The sequence below is a fragment of the Oryctolagus cuniculus genome, chromosome 6, assembly GCF_964237555.1.
Source record: "Oryctolagus cuniculus chromosome 6, mOryCun1.1, whole genome shotgun sequence".
Lineage (NCBI taxonomy): Eukaryota > Metazoa > Chordata > Mammalia > Lagomorpha > Leporidae > Oryctolagus > Oryctolagus cuniculus.
The window spans coordinates 17,120,709-17,145,435 of record NC_091437.1 but is presented as its reverse complement, the minus strand read 5'-3'; the positions used below and the strand labels follow the sequence as shown (position 1 = coordinate 17,145,435).

At 46.8% G+C, this 24,727-nt stretch overlaps 1 protein-coding gene across 6 annotated transcripts in view; it reads right to left on the bottom strand.

Annotated features, from left to right (window-relative positions):
* Positions 1-3,042: 3,042 nt before the first annotated feature.
* Positions 3,043-24,727, bottom strand: part of CCDC192 (coiled-coil domain containing 192) — a 298,623-nt gene continuing 276,938 nt past the window's right edge. For 5 of the 6 annotated variants that reach the window (XM_051843386.2, XM_051843381.2, XM_051843383.2 and 2 more), the window contains 4 exons: positions 6,646-6,708; positions 4,538-4,694; positions 4,178-4,287; positions 3,043-3,138 (listed from right to left, as the gene is read on the bottom strand). In XM_051843386.2, coding sequence (XP_051699346.2) covers positions 3,074-3,138; positions 4,178-4,287; positions 4,538-4,694; positions 6,646-6,708 — 395 coding nt within the window. In that variant the 3' untranslated portion in view covers positions 3,043-3,073. The remainder of the gene's footprint in view (positions 3,139-4,177; positions 4,288-4,537; positions 4,695-6,645; positions 6,709-24,727) is intronic. The other variant, XM_051843384.2, reaches the window with a different exon arrangement.

Genomic DNA, 24,727 nt, shown 5'->3' with positions numbered 1-24,727 from the left:
CTAGGGGGAACCGCCCTTCCACGGAGGTGGGAGGGACGGTAGCCAACCCGGGAAGAACCAGCAGCAAACCCAGGGAGGGCCGAGCAGACAAAAGAACAGCGCAGGGTCCTGTGTCGTTCCTCCACGGAGACGGGGAGCGACACTTAACTGTCATTTTCTATAGAGCAAATAGAAAAAATCAATCTTTTCATTAGCATGGTTGACTGAAATGTGGTTTTTATTGTTGAAAGTTTACCGATGTTTATTTCCACATTATTGGTCATTTAAAATTATAGATTGTTGGCCGGTGCCATGGCTCACTTGGCTAATCCTCCACCTGCGGCGCTGGCACCCCAGGTTCTAGACCCGGTTGGGGCGCCAGATTCTGTCCTGGTTGCTCCTCTTCCAGTCCAGCTCTCTGCTGTGTCCCGGGAAGGCAGTGGAGGATGGCCCAAGTGCTTGGGCCCTGCACCCGCATGGGAGACCAGGAGGAAGCACCTGGCTCCTGGCTTTGGATCAGCGCTGCATGCTGGCCGCAACGCGCCGGCCTTAGCGGCCACTTAGGGGGATAAACCAACAGGAAAAGAAAGACCCTTTTCTCTGTCTCTCTGTCTCTCTCTCTAACTCTACCTGTCAAAAAAAAAATCATAGATTGTTGTCAAAGTCTGGAAGTCTCTTAAAGTTTGATTCACATATGAGCTCGTGTAGTTACTCTGTAGTATTCCTTCAAACACAAACATTGAAATACATGCTCTTTCTAGAAGTACTATCAAAAGAAAAAAATCACAATGGGTTTCTCAGTGCATATGTTCACTGTTAGCGATATTTCTGAATTTCTACTTTGCACATTTACAGAGAATGCATTTTCCACTCCCAATTTTCCATGCCTGATGACTGGGTGGCTTTCCTATACTCACTTCTGACTCTGCTGTGACTGTCACCCACGCACATCTGTTGCTGGGTACCGTGGGATGTGTTCATGTCACAATACGCCCTCTAACTCTACACATGTGTGCTGTGCTGTCAAGTGGGGTCAGCACAGTGGGCATCAGAGATGCTCCTGAAGCCATGCTGTACACTGGAGAGGCCAGCAGTAGCATTACGTTTAATGCTTTATGAATTCATTTTATGTATTTGAGGTGAGAGACAGACAGAGGGGAGGGAGAGGGAGGAGAGAGAGAGAATGAGAATCTTCCATCCGCGTGTTCACTCTCTAAATGCCCACAACAGCCAGGGATGGGCTAGGCTGAAGCTGGGAGCCAGGAACTCCATCCAGATCTGTGTGGGTGGCACAGACCCAACTACTTGAGCCATCACATTAGCAGGAAGCTGGGATTGGGAGTAGGGCCAGGACTCAAACCCAGGCACTGTGGTTTGGGATGTGGGTATTGCAAGCAACATGTAAACCTCTGTGCCAAACGCCCACCCCTAGCAATAACTTTTTAAAACAGGGAAGTGACTGTGAACCACATGAACATATCTCATTAAAGCCAAACTCAACATGTACCCTATTCCATTTCCCCTTAGCTGGATCTTAAACTCACCTGTAGATAGCTCAACCCGACAGCACAAAAGGCTAAGTGACAGCACACAGAGTCAAGAGAGACGGGGTCTTAACTAGTTACTGTTAAAAAGATCTCATTTTCCACATATTTTACAGAAATACAATGCGCAGGATGCCTGCGAATTCAAGATGAGCTCTTTCAGCTTTATGGAAAACCTAACTCTGACACAGTGCCTGGTCTTTCTATCTTTGAGAATACTCTTCTATGCATGGCCCAGCTGTGAACACGCCTGGAGGCAACAGAGCCTCCCCAAGTCTCCTTTGGTTTGTGGTATCCCTAAACCCTAAGATGCATTTGGTACACGGCTTGTGGAGGAGCAAGAAGATGGGCTCTTTCCAGGGCTAACATCGCACTTTTGCCATTTGACTTCTGGCCAATTAGTCTGTTTATGTAAACTGCAGTTAATAATTGATAGCTTTACAGGTTTCTGTGAAAATCAGAGATAATGTGTATAAATTCATTAATTTTTATGAGCCTTGGTTTACTCATTTATAAAGTAAAAGCAATAACACGTATCTTGAAAGGTTGTTTTGAGGATTAGCGATAAGACATACAAATTAATTAGCACGGCACTGGGAACAAAGACGGCATGGCTGAGCATCCTCACTGCTGATAGGAAAGGCTCTGAAGAATCACCAAGTAATTCTGTGCTCTTCTCCACTTCCCAGCCTACCCTGGGGGAGGGTGGAGTCATGGGACCAGCTCCGTCCAACAAAACATGAGGGGAAAATGGCATTGCTGGGCTGCGACAGCGAACAACCGGTGTCTTTCCTGCATCCCCATCTACCTCTGCAGCAGCAATCCTGCTGATGACGTAGCTACGACAGGCAAAGAACACGAACCCCCGAGTCACCTCAAAGGAGGCTTTCTCAGAAAACCTTTGCGCTCTATGGGACTCTGTGACAATGTGAATAAAATTGGACTGTGTGATGCCCAGGGATTGGGTTGTTCGCAGTTAACCTAGCATTGCCTGGTTGTTCTTGTTGTCATTTTTATTTCTGCTTTTATCCGATGGAGCTTCACAAAAACTTTGGTACTTTCAGTGAGCTAGAGTATTGGCTCCACCCTCGGTAACGGGGACAGGAAAATATCCCAATTGCACATCAAACTTCCAGTTCTTCCACACACACAGGTTTTGAAAAGGTCAAAAATATACTAGGAAAAGAGCAAAATGTATTAAAATGTCCTTTTGGCTTCTCAGCTAACCCTCTTTATTCAGGTTCCCTAATTTCCTTAAAATCCTGACTTTGAGACTTGTACATGTTTTCATGACTTATGAAAAAAGTATGTCCCCTTCTGTGAAAGTTTTCGAAATTATGTTTTCTGATTTCCAAAATTTCATTGGTTCAACAGTCCTTTGAGCCTTAATAAAGCTCTACACAGAGCATTGTGCACCCTATTTCTCAATAGAAACAAACATCCTACTCATTGATCACTGGATAGGCAGTTGCTATGTGTCTTATTCTGTTCTGCATTACTACAACAGAGAGACTGCGTAGCCTAATAAAGACCAGAGCGCTTGTTGTGGCTCACGGTTCTGAGGGTCCGAGGTGGAAGCACTGCGTTTGGTGACAGATCTCTTTGTGGCAGTCTCCTGGTGGCACCGGGCATCACATGCAAACAGACAGAAATACACGTGTATATTAGGAAGCAACCAGAACTCAATCATGGGGTTTCACCCTGATGACCTTTGGTAACCCTAACCACCTCTCAAAGCTCCTCCCCCCAAATAGCAGAGGCAGGATAAATTTCCACTATCTGAATACCTCATGGGTGGCATTACATTTCAACATGGGACGCTCTGAGGGGACATACTTAAAGCACAGCAGGTTACATTCAAAATGTAGGTATTAGTAGGCATGCCGAAGAACGAGTTATGTGTGGTTTCATTTTTGGAGAGACTATCACTTCAATTATATGGAAAACCTCTATTTAACTGCTTTTCTTTCTTTTTTTCTTTCTTTCTTTTTTAAACTGCTTTCAAACGGTGGGATTCTGAGGATGATTTCACTGGCCCAGCTCCCTGTGGACTGCTGGAGACACCACCTTGATGGGTTGCTTTCTGGGTCCTGTGCAGTTATTACCTGGGGCCTCTGGGGACCACTGCGAATTTTAGCTAGAAGTTAGTACTGAAGAGATGATACCAGTGTCAGGTTGGGAAGTGATAGATAGCTCCAGAGATGGGACAAGACCATGGGTTGGGAGGTGGGGCACAAGACAATTTGGGAAGTTAGCCCAGCACAAGCAAAGCGCTGGACCTTGCAACTTCTGAATGCTGGCTATGTACTTAGAATGGCAAGCGGCAGGCCTGAGGGGCTGGCCGTGGGTTCAAGGATGTAAAATGGAGTTAGACCCTTAGGGAAAAGTGGTAACGCTCTTGGCATATGGAAAAATACTAACATTCATTACATTTTGTGGAGTTATGAAAGGAATACAAGCACATGGATTACAGAAAAGAAATACATTTGAAGGAAAAATATCACTGTTGCATATCACAGTTCCATAACCTTCACTGAGGTATGGACAGAGGGTTTGCCTACTGTCCAGGTCCCAGGTATTCCATGCCAGGAAGAAGAACAAACACAAAACAGTCAAGACATGTAAGGAGACCCTTCAGTCTCCCACAGACTCACTCTGTTGCAACCATAGGTGGACAGTAGTATCAGCGGCACGAGGCTCAACTTGAAAAGTCTTCTTGGAAGGGTTAATACATGCACATGGATTCTGAAAGGGCTGAAGAAATCTAGAGAATAAACAATAACAGTGCCCACACTGCCCATTAGGAGAAACGCAATGAACGGGCAGGGAGGGGCCTCGGGGAGCAGCAGGTGCTTTCACACAGTCTGCGGAGCAGATTCCTTGGCCAGATTCCGGTAAAGCTCGGGTTTACTGACACAAGCAACAGGCAAGGGGTTCCCCCGAGTCAAGTACAGAGCCCAGGGCTGGAAAAGGAGAAGGAAACCCCGGGCTGCGGGTTTGAGCACAGTTCCTACCTTCCAGAGCTACCGCCTCCAGCAACAGGGCTGCCTGTGCGTCTCGGGCCAGCGGCGCGTTCTCGGGCCAGCGGGCGTTCTCGGGCCAGTGCCGCATTGTTAACACCTGCAGGCCGCGCTCTCCACCCTCGGCAGGCAGCAGAGTCACCTGGAGAATCTAAAAGCGCAGGCATGCCGGCCCTCACTCCCGGAGCTTCTGACTTGGTGCACCTAGGGCAAGGTGCACTCACTGTCTGGGGAAGATGCTGTTGCTGTGGGCGTGGGCACCGCCTTGGAGAAATGCTGCTTCCCTCTACCCAGCGCAGGCATCTGTAGTAGTCGTCTACTAAGCACAGTGGCTCTTCCCAGTGATCCTGGAGTGCACGCACTCATCACTTAGGCTACGGCCACCCGCTGAGGGTCTGCCGTGTTTCTGGGGGCAGGCATTTGTCACAGTGGTTGAGATCCCACCTGGGACACCTGCATCCCAGGTCAGGGTGCCTGGGTTGGGGTCCTGCCTCCCTCCCGATTCTGCTAAAGCACATCCTGGGAGGCAGCAGTGACGGCTCAGGCACTTGTGTCCCTGCACCCACACAGGAAACATGGATCGAGTTCCCAGAGCCCAGCTTCCCAGGTCCTGGCTCCCGTATTTAGGGAGTGAATTTGTGGATGGGAACTCTCTCCCTGTCTGTCTCTCTGCTTTCCAAATAAATTTAAAACATGTTTCTAATGATCATCAAATCATAATCACAGTGTTGGGCATGGCTTCATAGGGTCAGATTTTCTAATTTCAACCTCATTTAAAACAATCAGGCTTCAAATACAATTTTACCCCTTGGGTTCTAGCTCTGAACTTTGCGAGGAAGATCTCGCCAGCCAGCTGCTCATCAGCACCAGGCTGCCCTTCCCTGGCTTCTCCTCTTCACAGGTAAGAAGGGAGGCCCACAGGGCACAGTAATTGTCATAGCAGCACTGGCAATGGACAGGATATTGTCCTACCCACGGCCCCTCCCTGTGCAGAAGCATCAGCACTCAGGGCGAGCTGACATTCTGTTCTTGATCTTTACTGCTCTTCTCCTCTGTGCACATAGGATAAACTTCTTGTCATTGAAAATCCAGCATATTTCGTCTTTTTCATGCTCATGAAAATTCCTTTTTTTTCCTCTTCCATGGACTCACGATATATTAGCAGCAGTCACTTTCTGTCAGAGGGGTCCCCTCCTTCTTGCTTGCTTTCATTTTAGATGCATTTTATTGTAGTGATGTGTACATACCGCGAAGCACACCCTACCAGGTTTCTGAAAGTGCCCAGTTGAGCGGCTTCAAGGACGCTTGCAGTGTGGGCCACCATCACCACTGTCTCTTCTCAGAACTGTTTTGTCTTCCCAATCAGAAGCTGTACTCATTAGACAGTCACTTCCCATTCTTCTCCTTCCACTAATCCCTGCTAACCTCTACAATTCCAGGTACTTCCTACAAATGGAATCCTACAATATTTGTCCTTCTGTGTCAGTCTCAATTCACTTTATTGAACATCACCTTTTCAAGAATCGTGCCTGCTTGCTTCTATGATCTGTATTTCCTCTCTGATCTCTGCAATGGCATTCACATTCTCTTTAGTGCGTTTTCCAAAAGAAAACTCTCCTTTTTAGTTTATGGCCATCTTCCTTTATTAAAACAAAGCAAAACAAAACAAAACTGAGTCTGCCCATCATGCAAGTGTGGATTCTTTTGATCAACTGTTTCTAGCATGTAAGCAGAATTTTGTGTGTAGATTATTCATTCTGTGCTACATGTGCAGGTAACACTAAAGCATCTTTCGTCATCTTGTTCCACGAGTATAGCCACAATAAGAAGAGTGCTCCTAAAGCATTTTAGGTGTCTCTTAGGATTTCTCCAAGAGTTCTCTTTCTAGATCTTTCTAGAAGTGCTCTTCAAAGCTGAAGGCCTCTGAATTATGAAATTTAAAAAATATATAGCAGAAGGTGTATCCTTTGGGTATTATCTGTTTAATCTGTCTTTAGCATTGTGTCATTAACATAGCTTTTTTCCCCCACATAATCAGTGAAGAAAATAAGTGGATACTAGGATTGTGAAAAAGTTGAAAAGCCAGGGGAGTCAGAACTCACCTCTAGTTGTATTTCCTTTCATAAGCCGATAGCTGACGTCTGTTAGGGCGAGCACCTGAATACCTGGCAAAGGAAAGAACAAGTCAACACTCTTCTGATAGGCATGGTTAGAACTGGCTGATATAATGGCCTTTGGTTATCTCTGAGTTCATTCTGCATATCAGCATATTAAAGTCGTGGAGAAGTTAAGGCTGCCAGCAAGCAAAGCAAGCAAAATAGCCAAACCACTAGATCAAAAGAAATCCAACCATGATGGGTTTCTTTCCCGTCACTGGAAATTCACACTAGCTTATAAACCACTTGAAAACAAGGCTGTGCTCAACCACTGCCCAACAGTCAGCTGCATGATACCCAGCATGCAATCAATGCTCATTAATGTATATCCTAGTGGATAATCAGAGGTGCACATGATTTGGAAAAGTTTGGGTAGCCCTAGTCCTTCTTTTTAAAAATTATCGGTACTAATAAGCAATCATGTTTTGTAAGACAGCATCCCTACCCCACCCCCCTTGTATATGATGAACTCCACACACTTGGAAGGAACAGACTCTGAGATATTTCCACTAGATTTGATTTTACTGGGCCCAGCTTGGCTTCATTTCTAAGTTCAAAGCGACTTAAACAAAATGGGAAACATAAATAACATTGTATATACCTTTTGTGCACAGGTAAGATAGAAAGTACTTCCACAGAACCATCAGCCTTGCATACTCATTCTGATATTCCATTCTCCATCCATCATTGTGCATTCAGAAAAGCGTGTTTAACAAAGGGCTCATGCAGCAGGATCGGAGTATGAAGAGATGACTGTTACGGATGGAACTTTAGCTTGAAACTCTGCTTCCAATTATGACCTTGAATCATTCAATCTATGCTGCTGCTACATTTTCCACAATGGAAGTTTTTAGTCATGACTACAAAGAAACTTGTCTATTTCTAGTTCTTCAGTCTCTAATACCTTGAGTACTACAGATTTAAATCTAGGCAAACAAATATTTGAAAGAAACTTTGTTAAGCTCCGCTGCCCTTTGAAGATTAGTAAAGGAAGCAAAGTTTCTTCTTGCAAAATGTCAACAGTGTGGCAAGGGTAAGGGTGGTGGGGAGAAAGCAAGCATGCACCTGTTGTTAAGGCAAAAGACAAATGCTCAGGGATGGCCCAAAGTATCCTGGAAATTTTAGTGGGGGAAGATATCAGGGACCCTGCAAAGGATAAGGAATAATTTTAGGTCATAGCACTGAAATGGATATTGATTCCTGAAGTTTAATGTGCATCAGGATTACATGAGGGCTTGTTAAAACACAGATTGCTAGTCTTCACACTTGATATTTCTGCTTCAGTAGACAGAGCCCCCACAACAGTATTTTTAACAAGCTTCCAGGTGATTCCAACAGTGCTTTGCCCAAGGTGTCCTTTGGAGAATGACTGCTCTAGAGAGATTAACTAGGAGAAGAGAACATCCATCCTCAAAATGAGAACAAGCATATTGGAGAAGCGAGCAACTGAAGGGGACTTTACAACAGTAACGTTTCCCAGTGAGAACATGACATTTCAGAGAGGGTAAAGACTTGTTGAAGTCATGTGACAAGGACAGAGTCAGGATGTAAACTCATGGCATCCAGAGCCTTCTCTCTAATTGCCATGAATACCAGTTGGAGGTAGTGCGTCTTGATTGCCAGAGCCCTTTTGTGAGGCATGAATGGAAGTAGAGGGTATGGAGGTAAGAGCTATTCTGTAGCCAGGCTGCTATGGTGATTTTGTCTTCCCACCAACTGCCATGAAACAATTTAAAATGCTGAGTTTATTTAACTGAGATAAACAAGCTGCAACTGAAGTAATCATTTTCCCATTATGACATGAATCTAGATTGTAAATTCATGATCATGGAGGGTTCAAAAATCAAAGCATTGTCCTGGTTGTGTTAGACAAGTGCCGAACTTGAGCAAGTGAAGAGATCTTTAAAAATATTTGACTGCTTTCAGTATGAGGTCCCTGTCACTATGCCCAGATCTAAGGTCTGCCACACGACCTACATGATCTAGGTTGTGCCTGATCTACATTTGTGTTTTGGGAATTCTTCTGATGTCATAAAGCCAGAGGAATGTTTTAGCGATCCTGAGACAATACGTGTTACCATACTGACGTAAAATGACTTTAACCAAAACACAGAAACACATGTGGTTTTGTGGTTTTATGGGTAAATATGTAATTTCTGAGGTGTCTGTTTGGCCCAGTGGTTGAATTCTATTTGGGATGCCTGAATCCTGTATCAGAGTGCCAGGTTCTGCTCCCCAATCCATTTGCCTCCTAATGTGTGCCTTGGGAGGCAGCGCTGACAATTCCAGTAATTAGGCTCCTGCCACTCATGTGGGTTATCTGGATTGAACTTTAACCTGGCTCAGTCTCAGTTCTCATGAGCACTTGCGGGAATTAACCAGTAAACTGGAACTTTCTGTTTTTCTTCCTCTGTCTGTTCTTCTGCCTCTCCAACAGTAATAGTTAAAAATAATATACATATATTATTTTGGGATATTTTAAAAATTGAATGTGTCCTATCTTTATGGTTCAAAAAGCAGAGGATTTTTCTTTGTGATAATGTGTGTGGGACTCAAAGGCGACTGCCCAGATTCGGGTCTGGGTGTTTTGAAGAGAGGAGGAATACTCACTGGGACAGGCGGTTGGAGAAGGACCGCGCTGGGAGAGTTGGTGCTGAAGGTGAAGGAAGACAGGTGGGTTGTAATGTCTCCAACCCGGAACCCCAAGGCATGATCTCGCTTCCAATCAGCTCTTTTTTTCCGCTCTTCCTTTTTAAATTTGCATTCCATTTGAAAGGGAGAGGGAGAGAAAGAATCAAGATCTCTCCACTGGGTCACTCCCCCGGATGCCCACAACAGTGAGGGCCTGAACCCAATCCAGGTCTCCCATATAAATGGCAGAGAGCCAGGTATTTGGAGCACTCACCTGCTGCTTCCTGAGGCATGCATTAGCAGGAAACTGGAATCAGAAGCAGACAGGACCCGAACCCAGTCACTCAGAGATGGGATACAGGCATCCCAAGTGACAGCCCAACTACCATCCCAATGCCCACTCCAAATCAGCTCTTATAAAAACAAGAAGTACTGATATTTTTGAAGTCCACAAAGACCATATAGACATTTCTCTCCAATGTGCAATGTCTTACCCTGATAAACTTTGGTAAGACAATTTTCAGACAAGATAGAATTTTTCTAAGAGGGACCTAAAATTTCCCAGTATGCTCTCTGTCACTGTTCATACTCCTAAAACCCATGGGGAAAAATAAAAACATCATGATTTCTTTTAGACCTAACAGAGACAGCCCCCATAAGTGTGGTCATGGAATAGTTAAGCAGCAGGCCTCCAGCAGCTGCAGAAAACACTAGACAGGGGGATCCAACTCCTGTACACCAGGATCCCATTTCTAATTCAGGGGAGCAGTTAGCCTGGAAGTCATTCATTCTCACCCCATCAAAAGCCAGGGCACCAGACATGGGAGTCAATGTAGAAGTAAGAATTTCACAGAGACCTGGGGCAATGAGCGTTTTTGTATGCTTCAGGATCTACTGCACAGCAACTGTGGGGCATATTGTTGTTCCACCTTTATACAGCTATAAATACCACTCATTACGTGTGTTTGCAGATTGAATTTTGGGCAGGTACCATCGAAGATGCTGAAGACGCACTGTAATTTAGCAACGCCAAGTTGCAGCTGTGACACACACTAAGGTAGGGCATGAACATATAGGAAGGCAGGGAAGATTACAAGCTACCTTGTAAACCAGGCTGATGAAAACAGACACAGAGAAGACCACAGCAGGCATAGAAGGGATCTTTTCGAAGCCCAGGGATTATGAAAGAGCTGTGTAGGGATTTCAAAATTATTTTGCACCAAAATAAACTGTTCCATTCAATGCCATTTTCCAGGAAATGCTTGAAGTATCCTGATAGTATTCTTAGCTACACACCACTAAGTGAATCGCCTTTGTCTGATGAGAAAAATCAGAAAGAATGCCAAAAGGGAATACTTCCAGACTTGAACGTACGCCTGAACACATGGATTTGCTTCAAGTCCCTGTTAAGGAATCACGGGATACAGGGGGTAGAATACAGGATGGTTGCTAACCACAACCAGGTGGATCCAGGTAGCAATTACTGCCCCGGCCCTTGGTGCACAGCAGGAGAGACTGGACAGAACATCCCTGTGTGGGAGCCTCAAGTTGCAGGAGCCCTGAGGAGAGCCACTGCAGAGTCTGGCAGCTGGCAAAGCACAGCTGGGACAAATGGGAGCTTTCAGAACGAGCCAACAGGTCAAAGGTTAACCAGAGAGCAAGCAGCTGGGTGATAGAAGCTCTCCCAACTTGTAATTAAAAGGGGTTTCCTGCGTGCTTACTTGTCGTAGTTACCAAATGGCTTACATGAAATAACACGCTGAATTCTGCCCTTACTGGGCAATTTATACCATCACCACCCAATCAAAAGGCAAAGGCAAAATGTAGGGAGAAGCTTTTCACTGCAGCAATTCGTAGCAGAGGTGTTTGGAAAACACGTTTCTATTACCACTGGCTCTTGTATCAATCACTTAATTACAAACTGGCCTTCCTTCATGTATGAGGATCACTGAAATAATCCTCTGCCTTCTCTGCTTTCATCCTATTGTTTACACTCATACAGAACACGGCTGCACGTATAGATTTTCCCCCCTCTTTCTACACAGTCAATGCCCCCAATTTTCCCCTTTCCATTTAGATGCACAGAAATAAAACTGAACCACGGGGCTGAATTCTGAACCCAGAGTTCATAGGGTATAAGACGAAACGTGAAACGTTCTGAGAAGTCTCCCCAAACTCTGCATTCTAGAGAAAACATTTGCCACCTCTAAATACTGCTTTTTTCTTATGGCGCTCCATTCTGACATTTCGACCCTCTCTCCCGCAAAGGAGTCAGGCTAAAAGCCGTACCTGGCTGACTGCATCCTAAAGGTGACTGTCACTTTCCCTTCAAGCAAAAGGACACTCACCACTGGTTAGTTGTGGTGCTGTCAGGTACAAGACCAAGAGAACAGGCTGCATGGCCACTGCTAGCCCCTCGGCTAGGCATCAAGACAGCTGTGACACAGACTTCCAGCACCTGAATCAGCAGAGATGGGACCAAGCTGGTTAGCACAGTGTTTACCAGAGGGATGGGACAGACGCATGTGAGGATGGTAGCTTCCTCTTCCTTCTATCCCTTACCGCGAAAGACGTTCTTTATAGAACATCCTGTAGTGATGGAAAGCATAAAGAAAAAAATAATTACCCTTCCCCCACCCTGAAATTAGCTAGATTTATTATTTCCATTTTTTTTCTATACTTCTGGACATATTTATTATTTCACCATCTAAAATAAATTCTGGGGCCGGCAGTGTGGCACAGTGGGTTAAGCTGCCACCTGCATGCCAGCATCCCATATTAGAGCGCCAGCTCAAGGCCTGGCTGCTCTGATTCCCATCCAGCTTTCTGTCAATGCAACTGGGAAAGCGACCAAACATGGTCCCAGTGACTGGGGCTTCCACATCCATTTGCGAGACCAGGATGGAGTTTCAGGCTCCTGGCTTTGACTTGGCCCTGACCAGGCTATTGAGGCTTTTTAGGGAATGAACCAACAGATGGAACATTTCTCTCCCTCTCCCTCTCTCTTTCACTGTTTCCCGTGTGCATTAGTAGGGAGCTGGATTGGAAGTGGAGCAGCCAGGACTTGAATATGCACCCATATGGGATGCTGGCATTGCAGGTAGCGCTTTTACCTGCTACACCACAGTGCTGGCCCCAAGATTCAGGTCAGTACAACATATAGATTACATGTGATTCTATTATAAATCATTGGTAAAGAAAACAAGGAGGCCGGCACCGTGGGTCACTTGGCTAATCTTCCGCCTGCGGCATCGGCACACCGGGTTCTAGACCTGATTGGGGGGCCGGATTCTGTCCCAGTTGCCTCTCTTCCAGGCCAGCTCTCTGCTGTGGCCCGGAAGTGCAGTGGAGGATGGCCCAAGTGCTTGGGCCCTGCACCCACCTGGGAGACTGGGAGGAAGCACCTGGCTCCTGGCTTCGGATCAGCGGATTGGCGCAGAGCCGGCCATAGCTGCCATTTGGGGGGTGAACCAACGGAAGGAAGACCTTTCTCTCTGTCTCTCACTGTCTATAACTCACCTGTCAAAACAAACAAACAAAAAACAAACAAACAAAAAAACAACAAGGAGTTGAGGGGCCGGTGCTGTGCTGTAGGGGACTAAAACCTCCACCTGTAGTGCTGGTATCCCATATAGGTGCGAGTCCTGGCTGCTCCACTTCCAATCCAGCTCTCTGCTGTGGCCTGGGAAAGCAACAGAAGATGGCCCAGGTCCTTGGGCCCCTGCACCCACAAGGGAGACCTGGAAGAAGCTCCTGGTTCCTGGCTTCAGATTGGCCCAGCTCTAGCCAGTGTGGCTGTTTGGGGTGTGAAACAGTGGATGGAAGACTTCTCTGTCTCTCTGTAACTCTACTTCTTGAGTAAATAAATAAAATCTAAAAGAAAACAAGGAGTTGGTCATGTCATCAACCTGCCTCACATTGTAAGCCCAAGACAGTTCACCTCTATTTTGGATCGATTTCCACAATTTTATTTGCAACACTCTAGGTCATGCACTTTAACCAGCTGTCTTAAAGAATTTGCCTTAGCTTCCAGTGTACTTAATTCAGAATTTATAGAAAACAAATTTGTGCATAGCAGGTTAAGCTGTTGCTGGGAATGCTAGCATCCCATATTGGAATGCTGCTTTGAGTCCCAGCTATTTCACCTCTCAGCCAGTTTCCTGCCTTTTTTTTTTTTTTTTGACAGGCAGGGTTGGACAGTGAGAGAGAGAGAGAGAGAAAGGTCTTCCTTCAGTTGGTTCACCCCCAAATGGCTGCTATGGCCGGCACGCTACGCTGATCTGAAGCCAGGTGCTTCCTCCTGGTCTCCCATGCAGGTGCAGGGCCCAAGCACTTGGGTCATCCTCCACTGCCCTCCCGGGCCACGGCAGAGAGCTGGACTGGAAGAGGAGCAACCAGGACAGAATCTGGCGCCCCAACCAGGTCTAGAACCCGGGGTGCCAGCACCACAGGCGGAGGATTAGCCAAGTGAGCCGCGGCGCCAGCCCCTGCTATTGTGACTGGGAGACAGCAGATGATGGCCCAGGAACTTAGATTCCTGCAACCCAGGTGAGAGAACTGGATGGAGCTTCAGGATCCTGGCTTTTGGTCTGGCCCAGCTCTGACTGATGCAGGTGAATGAACTAGCTGATCTCTTTCTCTACCTGTCACACTGCCTTTCAAATATATAAATAAATTCTTAAAAAAAAAAAAACCAACTTAGTCTTACAAAATGTCACCTTTAGGGAAGAAACAGAGTATACCAAGCAATGAATAAATATGGTGAAATAAAGAAAAGGCTGTTTACACTACTTGAGTTTGCAGTCTTAACTTCTTAGATAAAACCCCCCTTTTCTCCCTAAACCACAAAAAGAAACTATCTTTTGTTTTAAAAATAATAGCTGAACATAGCACCAATTAAATAGTTTCATGTTTGGTCACTAAAAAATTCAGTTCCCCTAAACCAAAGGTTTTCTTCTTTCCAATGGACTGAACTTGTCATCATGTTGTAATTCAAATATTTTCTTTTTAAAAGATTTTTAAAATTTATTTGAAAGGCAGAGTTATACACACACACACACACACACACACACAGTGGGGGGCCGGGGAGAGAGTGAGTGAGTGAGCTTCTTCCAGGTCTCCTACATGGGCGCAGGGGCCCAGAGACTTGGGCCATCTTCTGCGGCTTTTCCAGGCACACTAGCATGGAGCTGGATCTGAAGTGGAGCAGCTGGGCCTGGAACCAGTGCAGTAGGGATGCCGGCACTGCAGATGGTGGCTTAATCCATTTTACCACAATGCTGGCTCCTCAAAGGTTTTCTAAAAGATAACTTATTACATAAGATGATAAACCCCTCTGGCTCTGACTAAAAACAAGTGCAAATGCTGAAGGCAGGAACCAGGTTTTCATGGAGAAATTCCCATGGGGTGAAAGAACGAATTAAAAATTTGGTCTGTAAACTTTTCTAATTTAAGTTTTCTAGCATTTTAGATGATTTTTGATCAATAGTTGTTATTCTGAAAGTAAATGGGTTTATCTGTCTCCCACACTAGTTTTTGTAGGGTATTGTTAAATAAAGTTCTTATCTTAAGCCTAACCCTACTATTAGGTTCATGTGCAAAATTATTATTAGTTAACCCACTATTTAGGTTCATGTGCAAAATTCAGGTACATGAATCTGAAAGATTTGCAGAGGAGGTGATGAGCCTGCTGCATTCATGGATCCTCAGAGCACAATTCCATTCATGGAAAGAAAGAGCTGACCCTGCCAGAGAAAAATGAGTGACCTTGTGGCTGTCCCCCAGATAAATCCCCAATATTCTGACTATTCCAGTCGCTTTGCCAGAAGGGGTACTAGCCGCTCCCAATGGGTGTGGCTCAGAGTGCAGCACTGTCTGCCCAGGGACTACCCAGGCTGTAGTAGGAAATTTCCTGCACAGGAGGAAATGTCACCCTGCAACTGGGGTGGGCTTAGGGAGCACCACCAGTGGTCACCAAGAAGACCAGGTAGGGACACAACAGAGCAGACAGTTCTGGGGAGGAACTCAAGCTGACTGGGGGGAATCAGGAAATGATGCTTTAAGAAATAATTAAGTAATCTGTTAACATATGTTGTACTTGCCTTAGATGCAGAGAAAGAGAAGGAGAGACAGAGAGATCACATGTTTTGGCTCACTCCTCAAATACCTACAATAGCTGAGACTGGGCCAAACTGAGGTTGGGAGCCAGGAACTCAATCTGGGTCTCCCACATGGGTCACAGGGACTAAACCACCTGAGCCATCACTTGCTGCCTCCCAGGGTGCATTAGCAGTGAGCTAGAACTGGAAATGGAGTTGAGACTCCAACCCAATTATTATAATATGGGGCAAAGTCCCCAAGTGCCACCTTATTCTCTAAGCAAACTGGCCACCCCAGGAAATGATATTTTGTTAAAACTGTTTTGAAAACATAATTATTTTCTGGCTTCAGTAACCTAGGAGATATGATCATGTATACAGTTTAGATAATATTTATTGTCTCAATTTCTATTTAAGTGCATTGGTTGCGTCTTACTGATCTCTATGGTCTTGTGGGATATGGGGCACAAAACATTACATTGGAATCGCTATCTGGTAAAATGTGTGTTCTTAGAACTCTAGGGCATGAGGAACTCTGTTAGCTGCCTTTAGAGGGGTGGAAGCAAGCTCCTACCTCTACTCAACATGCCCATGGTCTTATAACCAGGACCATAGAGTCATGCAGTTGTCTGGATTATGGGCTAAATGACTACCAGGAATTGTTACAGGTGGTTGTCAATGGTAAGAATGTCTTTCAGTTCTGTTGAAAAGGCTAACAAAGGCTGGGTCTCCATCACCAAGAGCTGAGACAGGTGTTCAGAGACCACGTTGCTGGTGGAAGAGGTCAAAAAGACAATGCTATTTTCTGGGCCAGTGCTGTGGCATAGCTGGTAAAGCTGCTGTCTGCAGTACAGCATCCCATACAGGTACTGGTTCGAGTCCCAGCTGCTCCACTTTCAACCCAGCTCCCTGCTAATGCACCTGGGAAGGCAATAGATGGCCCAAGTGCTTAGGCCCCTGATCCCACATGGGAGACCTGGAAAAAGCTCCTGGCTCCTGGCTTCAAATCAGCACTGCTCTGACTATTGTGGCCATTTGGGGAGTGAAACAGCATATGCAAGATCACTCTCTCTCTCTCTTGCTCTCTCTCTCTGCTTTGGCCTCTCTCTAACTCTGCCTTTCAAATAAATAAATAAATCTTCAAAAATAAAACAAACAAAACCAACTGACATTAGAAGTTATCAAGCTAGAAGAGGAGACACCATCTTCCCCAAGAGGCAAGGACGATGCTTGTGGTTCAGGGTTAGCTGGGCAGAAATATGTATAGACATTGAGAAAAATTACCAACCAAATCAGACTCTGCACCAACTTTTTTTTTTTTTTTTTTTGACAGGCAGAGTGGACAGTGAGAGAGACAGAAAGAGAGAAAGGTCTTCCTTTGCTGTTGGTTCACCCTCCAACTGTCGCCGCGGCCGGCGCATTGGGCTGATCCGAAGGCAGGAGCCAGGTGCTTCTCCTGGTCTCCCATGGGGTGCAGGGCCCAAGCACTTGGGCCATCCTCCACTGCACTCCTGGGCCACAGCAGAGAGCTGGCCTGGAAGAGGGGCAACCGGGACAGAATCCGGCGCCCCGACCGGGACTAGAACCTGGTGTGCCAGCGCTGCAGGCGGAGGATTAGCCTAGTGAGCCTCGGCGCCAGCCCTGCACTGTGGGGAGCAATCCGGACTAGACTAAGTTACTCGAATTAAGACTTATTCTATGCATCTGCTCTCCCACAATATGGCGCTGGGAGAGAAGTAAACAGCTTCCGCACAGCTGCCTCCAGTTCAACTAATAAACTGTAGGACTTGCTCTTGATTGGAGAGCAGCATACTCGGCGTGTGGGCAGCCGAGTTAGGATTGGCGGAGGAGGACTATAAAGGAGGAGAGAGACGGCATGCACCGGGGAACATCTATGGGGAACATCTAAGGGAACCCGTGCAGCCCCCGAGAAAGCCGGCCGGCGGTGTGCCGTTCCCCTGCGGAAGTGGGGAATGCGGCCAGGGGGAACTGCCCTTCCACGGAGGTGGAAGGGACAGTAGCCAACCCGGGAAGAACCAGCAACAAACCCGGGGAGGGCCGAGCAGACGACAGAACAGCGCAGGGTTCAGTGTCGTTCCCCCACGAAGAGGGGGAGCGACACAATGGTGCCGTGACTCGGATATGAAGCCTAGGCAGGGTTCAGTGTCGTTCCTCCACGAAGAGGGGGAGCGACATAATGGTGCCGTGACTCGGATAGGAAACCTAGCTCGGATAGGAAACCTGACTCGGATAGGAAACCTAGCTCGGATAGGAAACCTGACTCGGATAGGAAACTTAGGACGGATATGAAACTTAGGAGGGAAGAAACGGGAAGAAATGGGGAAATATCGGAGAGAGAGACTAGCAAACAGCCTAGGGAAAAGCCGGACGATAAAGGTGCCGGAAGAAGCTATTGAAAGCCTAGGCATAGATTCGGATACGGACTACGGGGGGAAGCTGGGAGAAATCTCTAAGGTCGAAAGCGAAAGTGAAAGCTAGAACAAACAGACTCGGACGCGGACTGTGGGGAGAAGCCAGGAGAAATGAGGGAGGAATATCGTTGGAGGAAAGTTTGGGGAAACATACCGGGTAGAGAAAAATGTTAGGGAAATTGAAGCCGCGGGGGGCAGGCCAAGGCGGACACGAAAGCCACTTTGGGGTTCTCAAGTTAGCCCGGGAATAGGGGGCGAAAAGTTGAAACCAGAAGCTGAAACGTGAGCCAGGTTGGGATCCGTCTGATTAGCCCGGGGAGCAAAGGACGGGAAGCCAAACCGTGGGGCGGAGACGTACGCTGGGTTGAATTCGCCAGGCTAGCCCGGGGAACTTAGATTGAATGCTAGTGGCGGACACGTAAGCTACGCTGTGTTACTCGCGGAAGCCGCCGCGTGCAGAGAGAGCACGGGGCGTGAATAGATAGGGAACGGGGCTGGCGTAGGCCGTGGTTCAGACGCGAAAGGGTTAAGCGTGGAGACCGCGGAGCGCGCGAAGCCTAGCCGCGCAAAGCCGGGAAGCTGCGCAGATGAGAGAGGCGCGCGGGCTGAAGCGGCGCAGAGCCGGGAACCCGCCGGCGGGGCGAGGTGCCGGAAAGCCGCAGGGATAAGAGAAATAGAAGTTTAGAAGTAAAGTGAGAAAAATAGGAATGCTGGAAGATAGAAGTAAAATGGGAGAAATAGGAATGCCCGGAGATAGAGAAATAGAGAAATAAAAAGGCCTCCCTACAACACTGCAATGTGAGAGCTTGGATTCGGTCTGCCTAATCAAGTGAGGCGATGAGCACCTGCTGGCAGCTAGCAGCTTATGCGCCGCAGGTCACCGAAGACAGGCACGAATTAACATCAGTAAGGCTTCCCCACAATACAACAATATTAAGCTTGGATTCGGTCTGCCTGATTTAAGGCGGTAAGCGCCAGCAAGCAGCTCGACCAGAGTATGAGCTGCAGGTCACCGAAGATAGGCATAAACCAACACTAATAAGTCTCCCCCACAATAAGGCAATGAGAAGGCTTGGATTCGGTTTGCCTGATAGAGCTTGTAAGCCCCTGCGGGCAGAGCAGAGCATGCGCTGCAGGGCACCGAACACAGGCATGCATCAGCGCCTAAAAACCTCCTCACAACATGGCGAAGAGAGGACCCGGATTCGGTTTGCCTGATAGGACTTGTAAGAGCCTGTGGCAACTCTAGCAAGTAGAGCAGAGTGTGTGCTGCGGGACACCGAAGACAGGCGCGTATCAACGCCAAAAAATAAAAAGAAAGGGGGATCTGTGGGGAGCAATCCGGACTAGACTAAGTTACTCGAATTAAGACTTATTCTATGCATCTGCTCTCCCACAATATGGCGCTGGGAGAGAAGTAAACAGCTTCCGCACAGCTGCCTCCAGTTCAACTAATAAACTGTAGGACTTGCTCTTGATTGGAGAGCAGCGTACTCGGCGTGTGGGCAGCTGAGTTAGGATTGGCGGAGGAGGACTATAAAGGAGGAGAGAGACGGCATGCACCGGGGAACATCTATGGGGAACATCTAAGGGAACCCGTGCAGCCCCCGAGAAAGCCGGCCGGCGGTGTGCCGTTCCCCTGCGGAAGTGGGGAATGCGGCCAGGGGGAACTGCCCTTCCACGGAGGTGGAAGGGACAGTAGCCAACCCGGGAAGAACCAGCAACAAACCCGGGGAGGGCCGAGCAGACGACAGAACAGCGCAGGGTTCAGTGTCGTTCCCCCACGAAGAGGGGGAGCGACACAATGGTGCCGTGACTCGGATATGAAGCCTAGGCAGGGTTCAGTGTCGTTCCTCCACGAAGAGGGGGAGCGACACTGCACCAACTTTTTATGTCTGTTGTTGAGTAACAGTGTAATCCTCAAACACAGCCATTTAATCTGGAATCCATGATTGGCTTAACTGAGTGGTCCCAGTCAGGGTTCCTCATGAGGGTGCTGGGAAGCTATTGGCCATGGTTGGAGTCTTGTCAAGGCTTGACAGGGGTTAAAGACTGTGCTTGCCTCTCCTGCTATGGCTGGTGGCGGGCCTCAGCTCCCTTCTGGCTCCCGGCAGTGAAGCTGCCTGTACAACTGCTCAAATGTGGCACACTGCTTTCCCCAGAGTGATAGGAGAGCAAGTGTGTGTGTGTGTGTGTGTGTGAGAGGGAGAGAGAGAGAGAGAGACAGAGAGAGACAGAGAGAGAGAGACAAAGAGACCAAAGCCTAAATGAAAGTCACAGCCTTTCATAACCTAACCCCAGTAGCAACACCACCAGTCAACTTTGGGACAATAACGGGAGGGGACTATTCAAACATGTGATGACCATCTTGTTGTTGACTGTAAAGCCAGTGACACTGCTCCAAAACAGTGTGTCCCCAACCCTCATAAGTCTATAGACTATGTTGGGCTGTGGAAACATGAACAATGATCTAAAAGAGGCAAGCTGTCTTCAAGTGCAAAACAAAATCCCAAGATCTCTCCCATGGGTTTCTTCTACAAGATTTGAAATCGAATGCAGGCTGCTAGCAAGCCCAGCCGATTTGGGACCTGAAATCAGACATTTATTTCCAGTATTCTCTGGCCACGTTGTGAGGAGCAGCACCAAGGAGTCACCCCTGCAACTTGGCTTTTACTCATTTGCTGCCTGGGCAGGTCTGAGAGTAAATCTTTTCGGTCACTCTGAACCGTCATTTTCTGGGTGGACAACCTCTCGACACTAGGATTATTTGCACTGTTGGGGCTCCTTCAAACTCTCCTATAGCCGGGGGCAGAGTGGGGGAGGCGGAGAGCTGTATTTCCACTGAGAGTCTCCCAGCTTACGCAAATAACTCCACAGTCATCTGACAAGCGGGCACATGCACCTGTGTCCTGGTACGACTCAAGAGCCGCCTGGGCTCAGACCAGCAGGGCTGCTCTGTGGGTTGAATGCAGCCGACTATCGCCTGAAAGGAGCATTTTGATTGTCTTGGGGCTTGGCAAGGTGTCACTGTTGTGGCTGCTTTCCACAAGGTGCAACGACCTGCAAAATAAACACTCTCGAACGTCCTGTGTTTGACCCACAGCTGAGCACACCATCGGCCCCTGTGCCAGGGCTCAGCTTGTCTGATGATGCGGGGGCTCCTCGGTCTGTTTGATGCTGGCACGCAGGATGCTCGGTGCTCCAGCATCAGTCATTCCAGCTGACCCGGCCACACCACAAGGAGTTAAAGCTTCCTCACTGCACACAGAGAAGCAACTCTGGAGCTCAGAGAGCTCTAATTGCTTGTCTAGAACCGGCAGGGGGATCGGTAGGTGCAGTGATCTAATGGTGTTTTTCCATAGCTATTGTTCTGATCACATGAGAGCTATTGATAGTCCTCGTAGTCCAAATTTTCCAAACCCTGGCAATTGTCATGATTTGGGTTGGATTAATCTTTAAGCTGTTTTTGTCCCTCAGATCCTTGAAGCCACTGGACAACAACAGTACAAATTGCTAAACTGCAGCTGTTTTTCTCTAACCACAGGGCAGGTAATAATTGCAATGGTCTTTTCCATTGCTTAGATAAGCTGTGTTGGTACGGATTAATAAACTTGATCTCAGCACTCCGGTGAGGGAGCGGTTTCATGAAACCACTACGTTTGACTCCAGCGACATAATTCTTTACAATAGGGTTCAGGTAGGAAAATCTGATTCTTGCGTAAAGGGATAGTAAGGCTACTTTTCAAGATTTTACTCTGGTCTAAATTCCAGTTTACTTAATACATCCTCTGCAAAGAATCTGATCATAAGACAATGTGCAAACGACAGATCCCAGTTACAGAGCTGTTTCTGCCAACTTAAAGTGTGCAGAGAAAGTTGTAGTTCACAGCACTGCTTCATAAAGGTCCCTGAGGAGAGAGAGGAGACAGTGTCCTCATTTAACAAATGGTAAAGAAAACAAATCAGATTGTTTGGGTACCATGTCCTTCTACCTTTCTGTTCTTTATTTCAAACCATTTATTTCCTATGATTTGTCAAAAGCCAGTCTACTACAATCCAGTTTCCAAGGAAATTATATGAAGACTGTCCCACCTTTAACAAAATCTACTTAAGCCTTAAAGAAAATGCTTTAAGAACTGCAGCCAGAGTGTGACCAAAAAGGGTGTGAGTCCACGAAGGAGACCGAGAAACATCCTGACAGAGGACGTCTTGTTCCCTGCATGGGTTTCTCCAAGACTGCACCATGACTCTGAGGAACCTCTCACTTGCTTGACAGAAATTCCTGCCCAAAGGCTGCTTTATTTTCATCGCCTAACATTTAATAAGCACTTGTTGAATTTCTGCTTCGTGCCAGGTAGAAAGTGCACTGAATAGCAGATAGGTAGCAACAGCTTGTAAGAGTAGTGACTGTGGACACCAATCTCAGAAGCTGGGTTCCTATTTCCAATAGACCAATGTGCAGCATTGGGAATGTCAGCTAGACTTCTCTGTGCATTGGCTTCTTCAACGTCAAAAATGAGTCTAATAAAATACCTATCTCTTTTTGTTAAAGATTTATTTATTTGAGAGGCAGAGTTACAGAGAGAGAAGTCTTCCATCTGATGGTTCACAACCCAGATGGCTGCAATGGCTGGAGTTGGGCCTATCGGAAGCCAGGAGCCAGAAGCTTCTTTTGGGTCTCCCACATGGGTGCAGGGGCCCAAACACTTGGGCCATCTTCCATTGCTTTCTCAGGACATTAGCAGGGATTTGGATCTAAAGTGGAGCAGCAGGACTTGAACCAGCACCCAAATGGGATGCCAGTGCCATATATGGAGGCTTAACCTACTATGCCACATCACCAGCCCCAAAGTATCTAGCTCACAGAGCCTAAATGAAGATCAAGTGAGTTAACATGCAGAATGCACTTAGAACAGGGTTTGATTGGTAGTAATGCTAACAATTAAAGTCACTGCTATTATTAAAAAGAAACAGTTTGAATAAACTCTTCATCTAAATCTCTCCCTGCTTTGCTCTTTGTTAAGTTGAAAGTAAGTTTTCATGCTAGCTCCAAGAATTACAGCACTTTGCACTTCTTATTTTATAGATTTTTATCTTATAGATGACCCCCAGCCTTGGAAGGGTTATACGAGTGATTCAAAGTAGAAACTTAGTTGGTTGCAGTACCGAAATTAATAACCTGTTTATGCCTCTGATTCCTTAACTGTGACTTGAAGGTCACCTTAAGGCTGATGCCAGGGTGAAGATAACGTAAGTGCTTCTGCCCTTTGCAATGATCAGTCATTGTCTTGGTGACAAAAACCAATCCAAAGGAGTTTTTGCAGGACATATTAGAAGGGAAAGAAGAGGTAAAACAAACAAACAAAAAAACACCCTGGGGAGCCACTAGAAGACTAGAATGACGAATGCATCAGGCTTCTCCCCTCTCCTCTGCGCTAGGGAAGCAGAGTGATGGCTTATTTTTCCAGATTGACAACACGGTAAGGATGTGGCCAGCAGCAGTGCCACACTCACAGTCAAACAGCTCCCTGACCGTATGATCTGACAGGCCTGGTGTGGCCTGTGTTCTTATCACCTTCTGGGGGAGGTGTGGGGAGTTACGATTGGCCGAGGTGAAGTCACATGCTAATCTCTGGGGCTCTGGTTGGGCGTGTTGTCTGCTCTGGGAGGAATGAGAAAGTGGCACACGGAAGGTAAAGGATCAGCTTCCTCCGAGCAGGTGGCAATTCATGGCCTCTGGTAAGCTTGTGTGGTCTACCCATGTGCGTAGAGATGCTAGCCCTGAAATGAATTTGCTTGCAGATAAGGAAGGTTGAGCCCATGCTTCTGTAAATCTCCAAAACACTTTCTGTGACCTACAGCATACTTCCTGGTTCTAAGGCTTTTTTCCTATACTTAGTGTTCAGTGAAACTCTGCAGGCAGCCAAGCAAAGAGGGCAGGAGAGTCACCAACTATCCCTTTCTATGACAAAACTTTCTTGGCCATCTGCCCTGCTGGGATTTAAGAGCTCAATATGGCACTCACACAGCAACTAGCTCAATATGTATCATCCCTTAAATTTTTCTAAGTGCTTGTAGTTGACCACACAGGGGGCAGATTTTTAAAACAAGAAAACCAAGGATCTAACTTTCTCTTGCATACATATTTTAGAAATAATAGAATGTGAGTTAGAACTGGCTCTTTTTGTCTTATTGTCAAAATTCTAGGACCGGCGTTGTGGCACAGTGGGTTAAGATGCCAGCTGTGATGTCAGCATCCCATACAGGTGCCAGTTGAAGACCTGGCTGCTCCACTTCTGATCCAGCTCCCTGCTAAGTCACATGGGAAAGCAGCAGACGATGACTCAAGTACTTGGGTCCCTGCACCCATGTGGGAGATCCTGACAGAGTTCCAGGCTCCAGGCTTTGGCCTAGTGCAGCCCCAACCATCATGGCCATTGGGGGATTGAACCATCAGATGGAAGATCTCTCTCTCAATCTGTGTGTGTGTGTGTGTGTGTGTCCCTCCCTCTTCCTCTTAACTCTTTCAAATAAATAAATAAATAAATCTTTAAAGAAAATTCTTTCCATAAATTTTGCTAAACTGAGATTAGCAACTGTCCTTACCATTTTTAGTTTATAGGCAACAAAGGCATCGAATATCACATGCAAGGAACCTGGTTGGTGTACACCTCACCTCACAGTATCCATTCAATCAATGTGTCTACTCACACCACAGAGGGAAGCCTTAGCAAAGTGGGGAACAGAAATCAAGATCCCTGCAACAACGAGGCCCTAGTAAATTCCCTAGACACGCACCCCCTGGAGCTGGCACTCTTCTTGGGTACTGGCTGAGGGAAGCTTTTCCTTGTTTTCGTTCCTGATTCA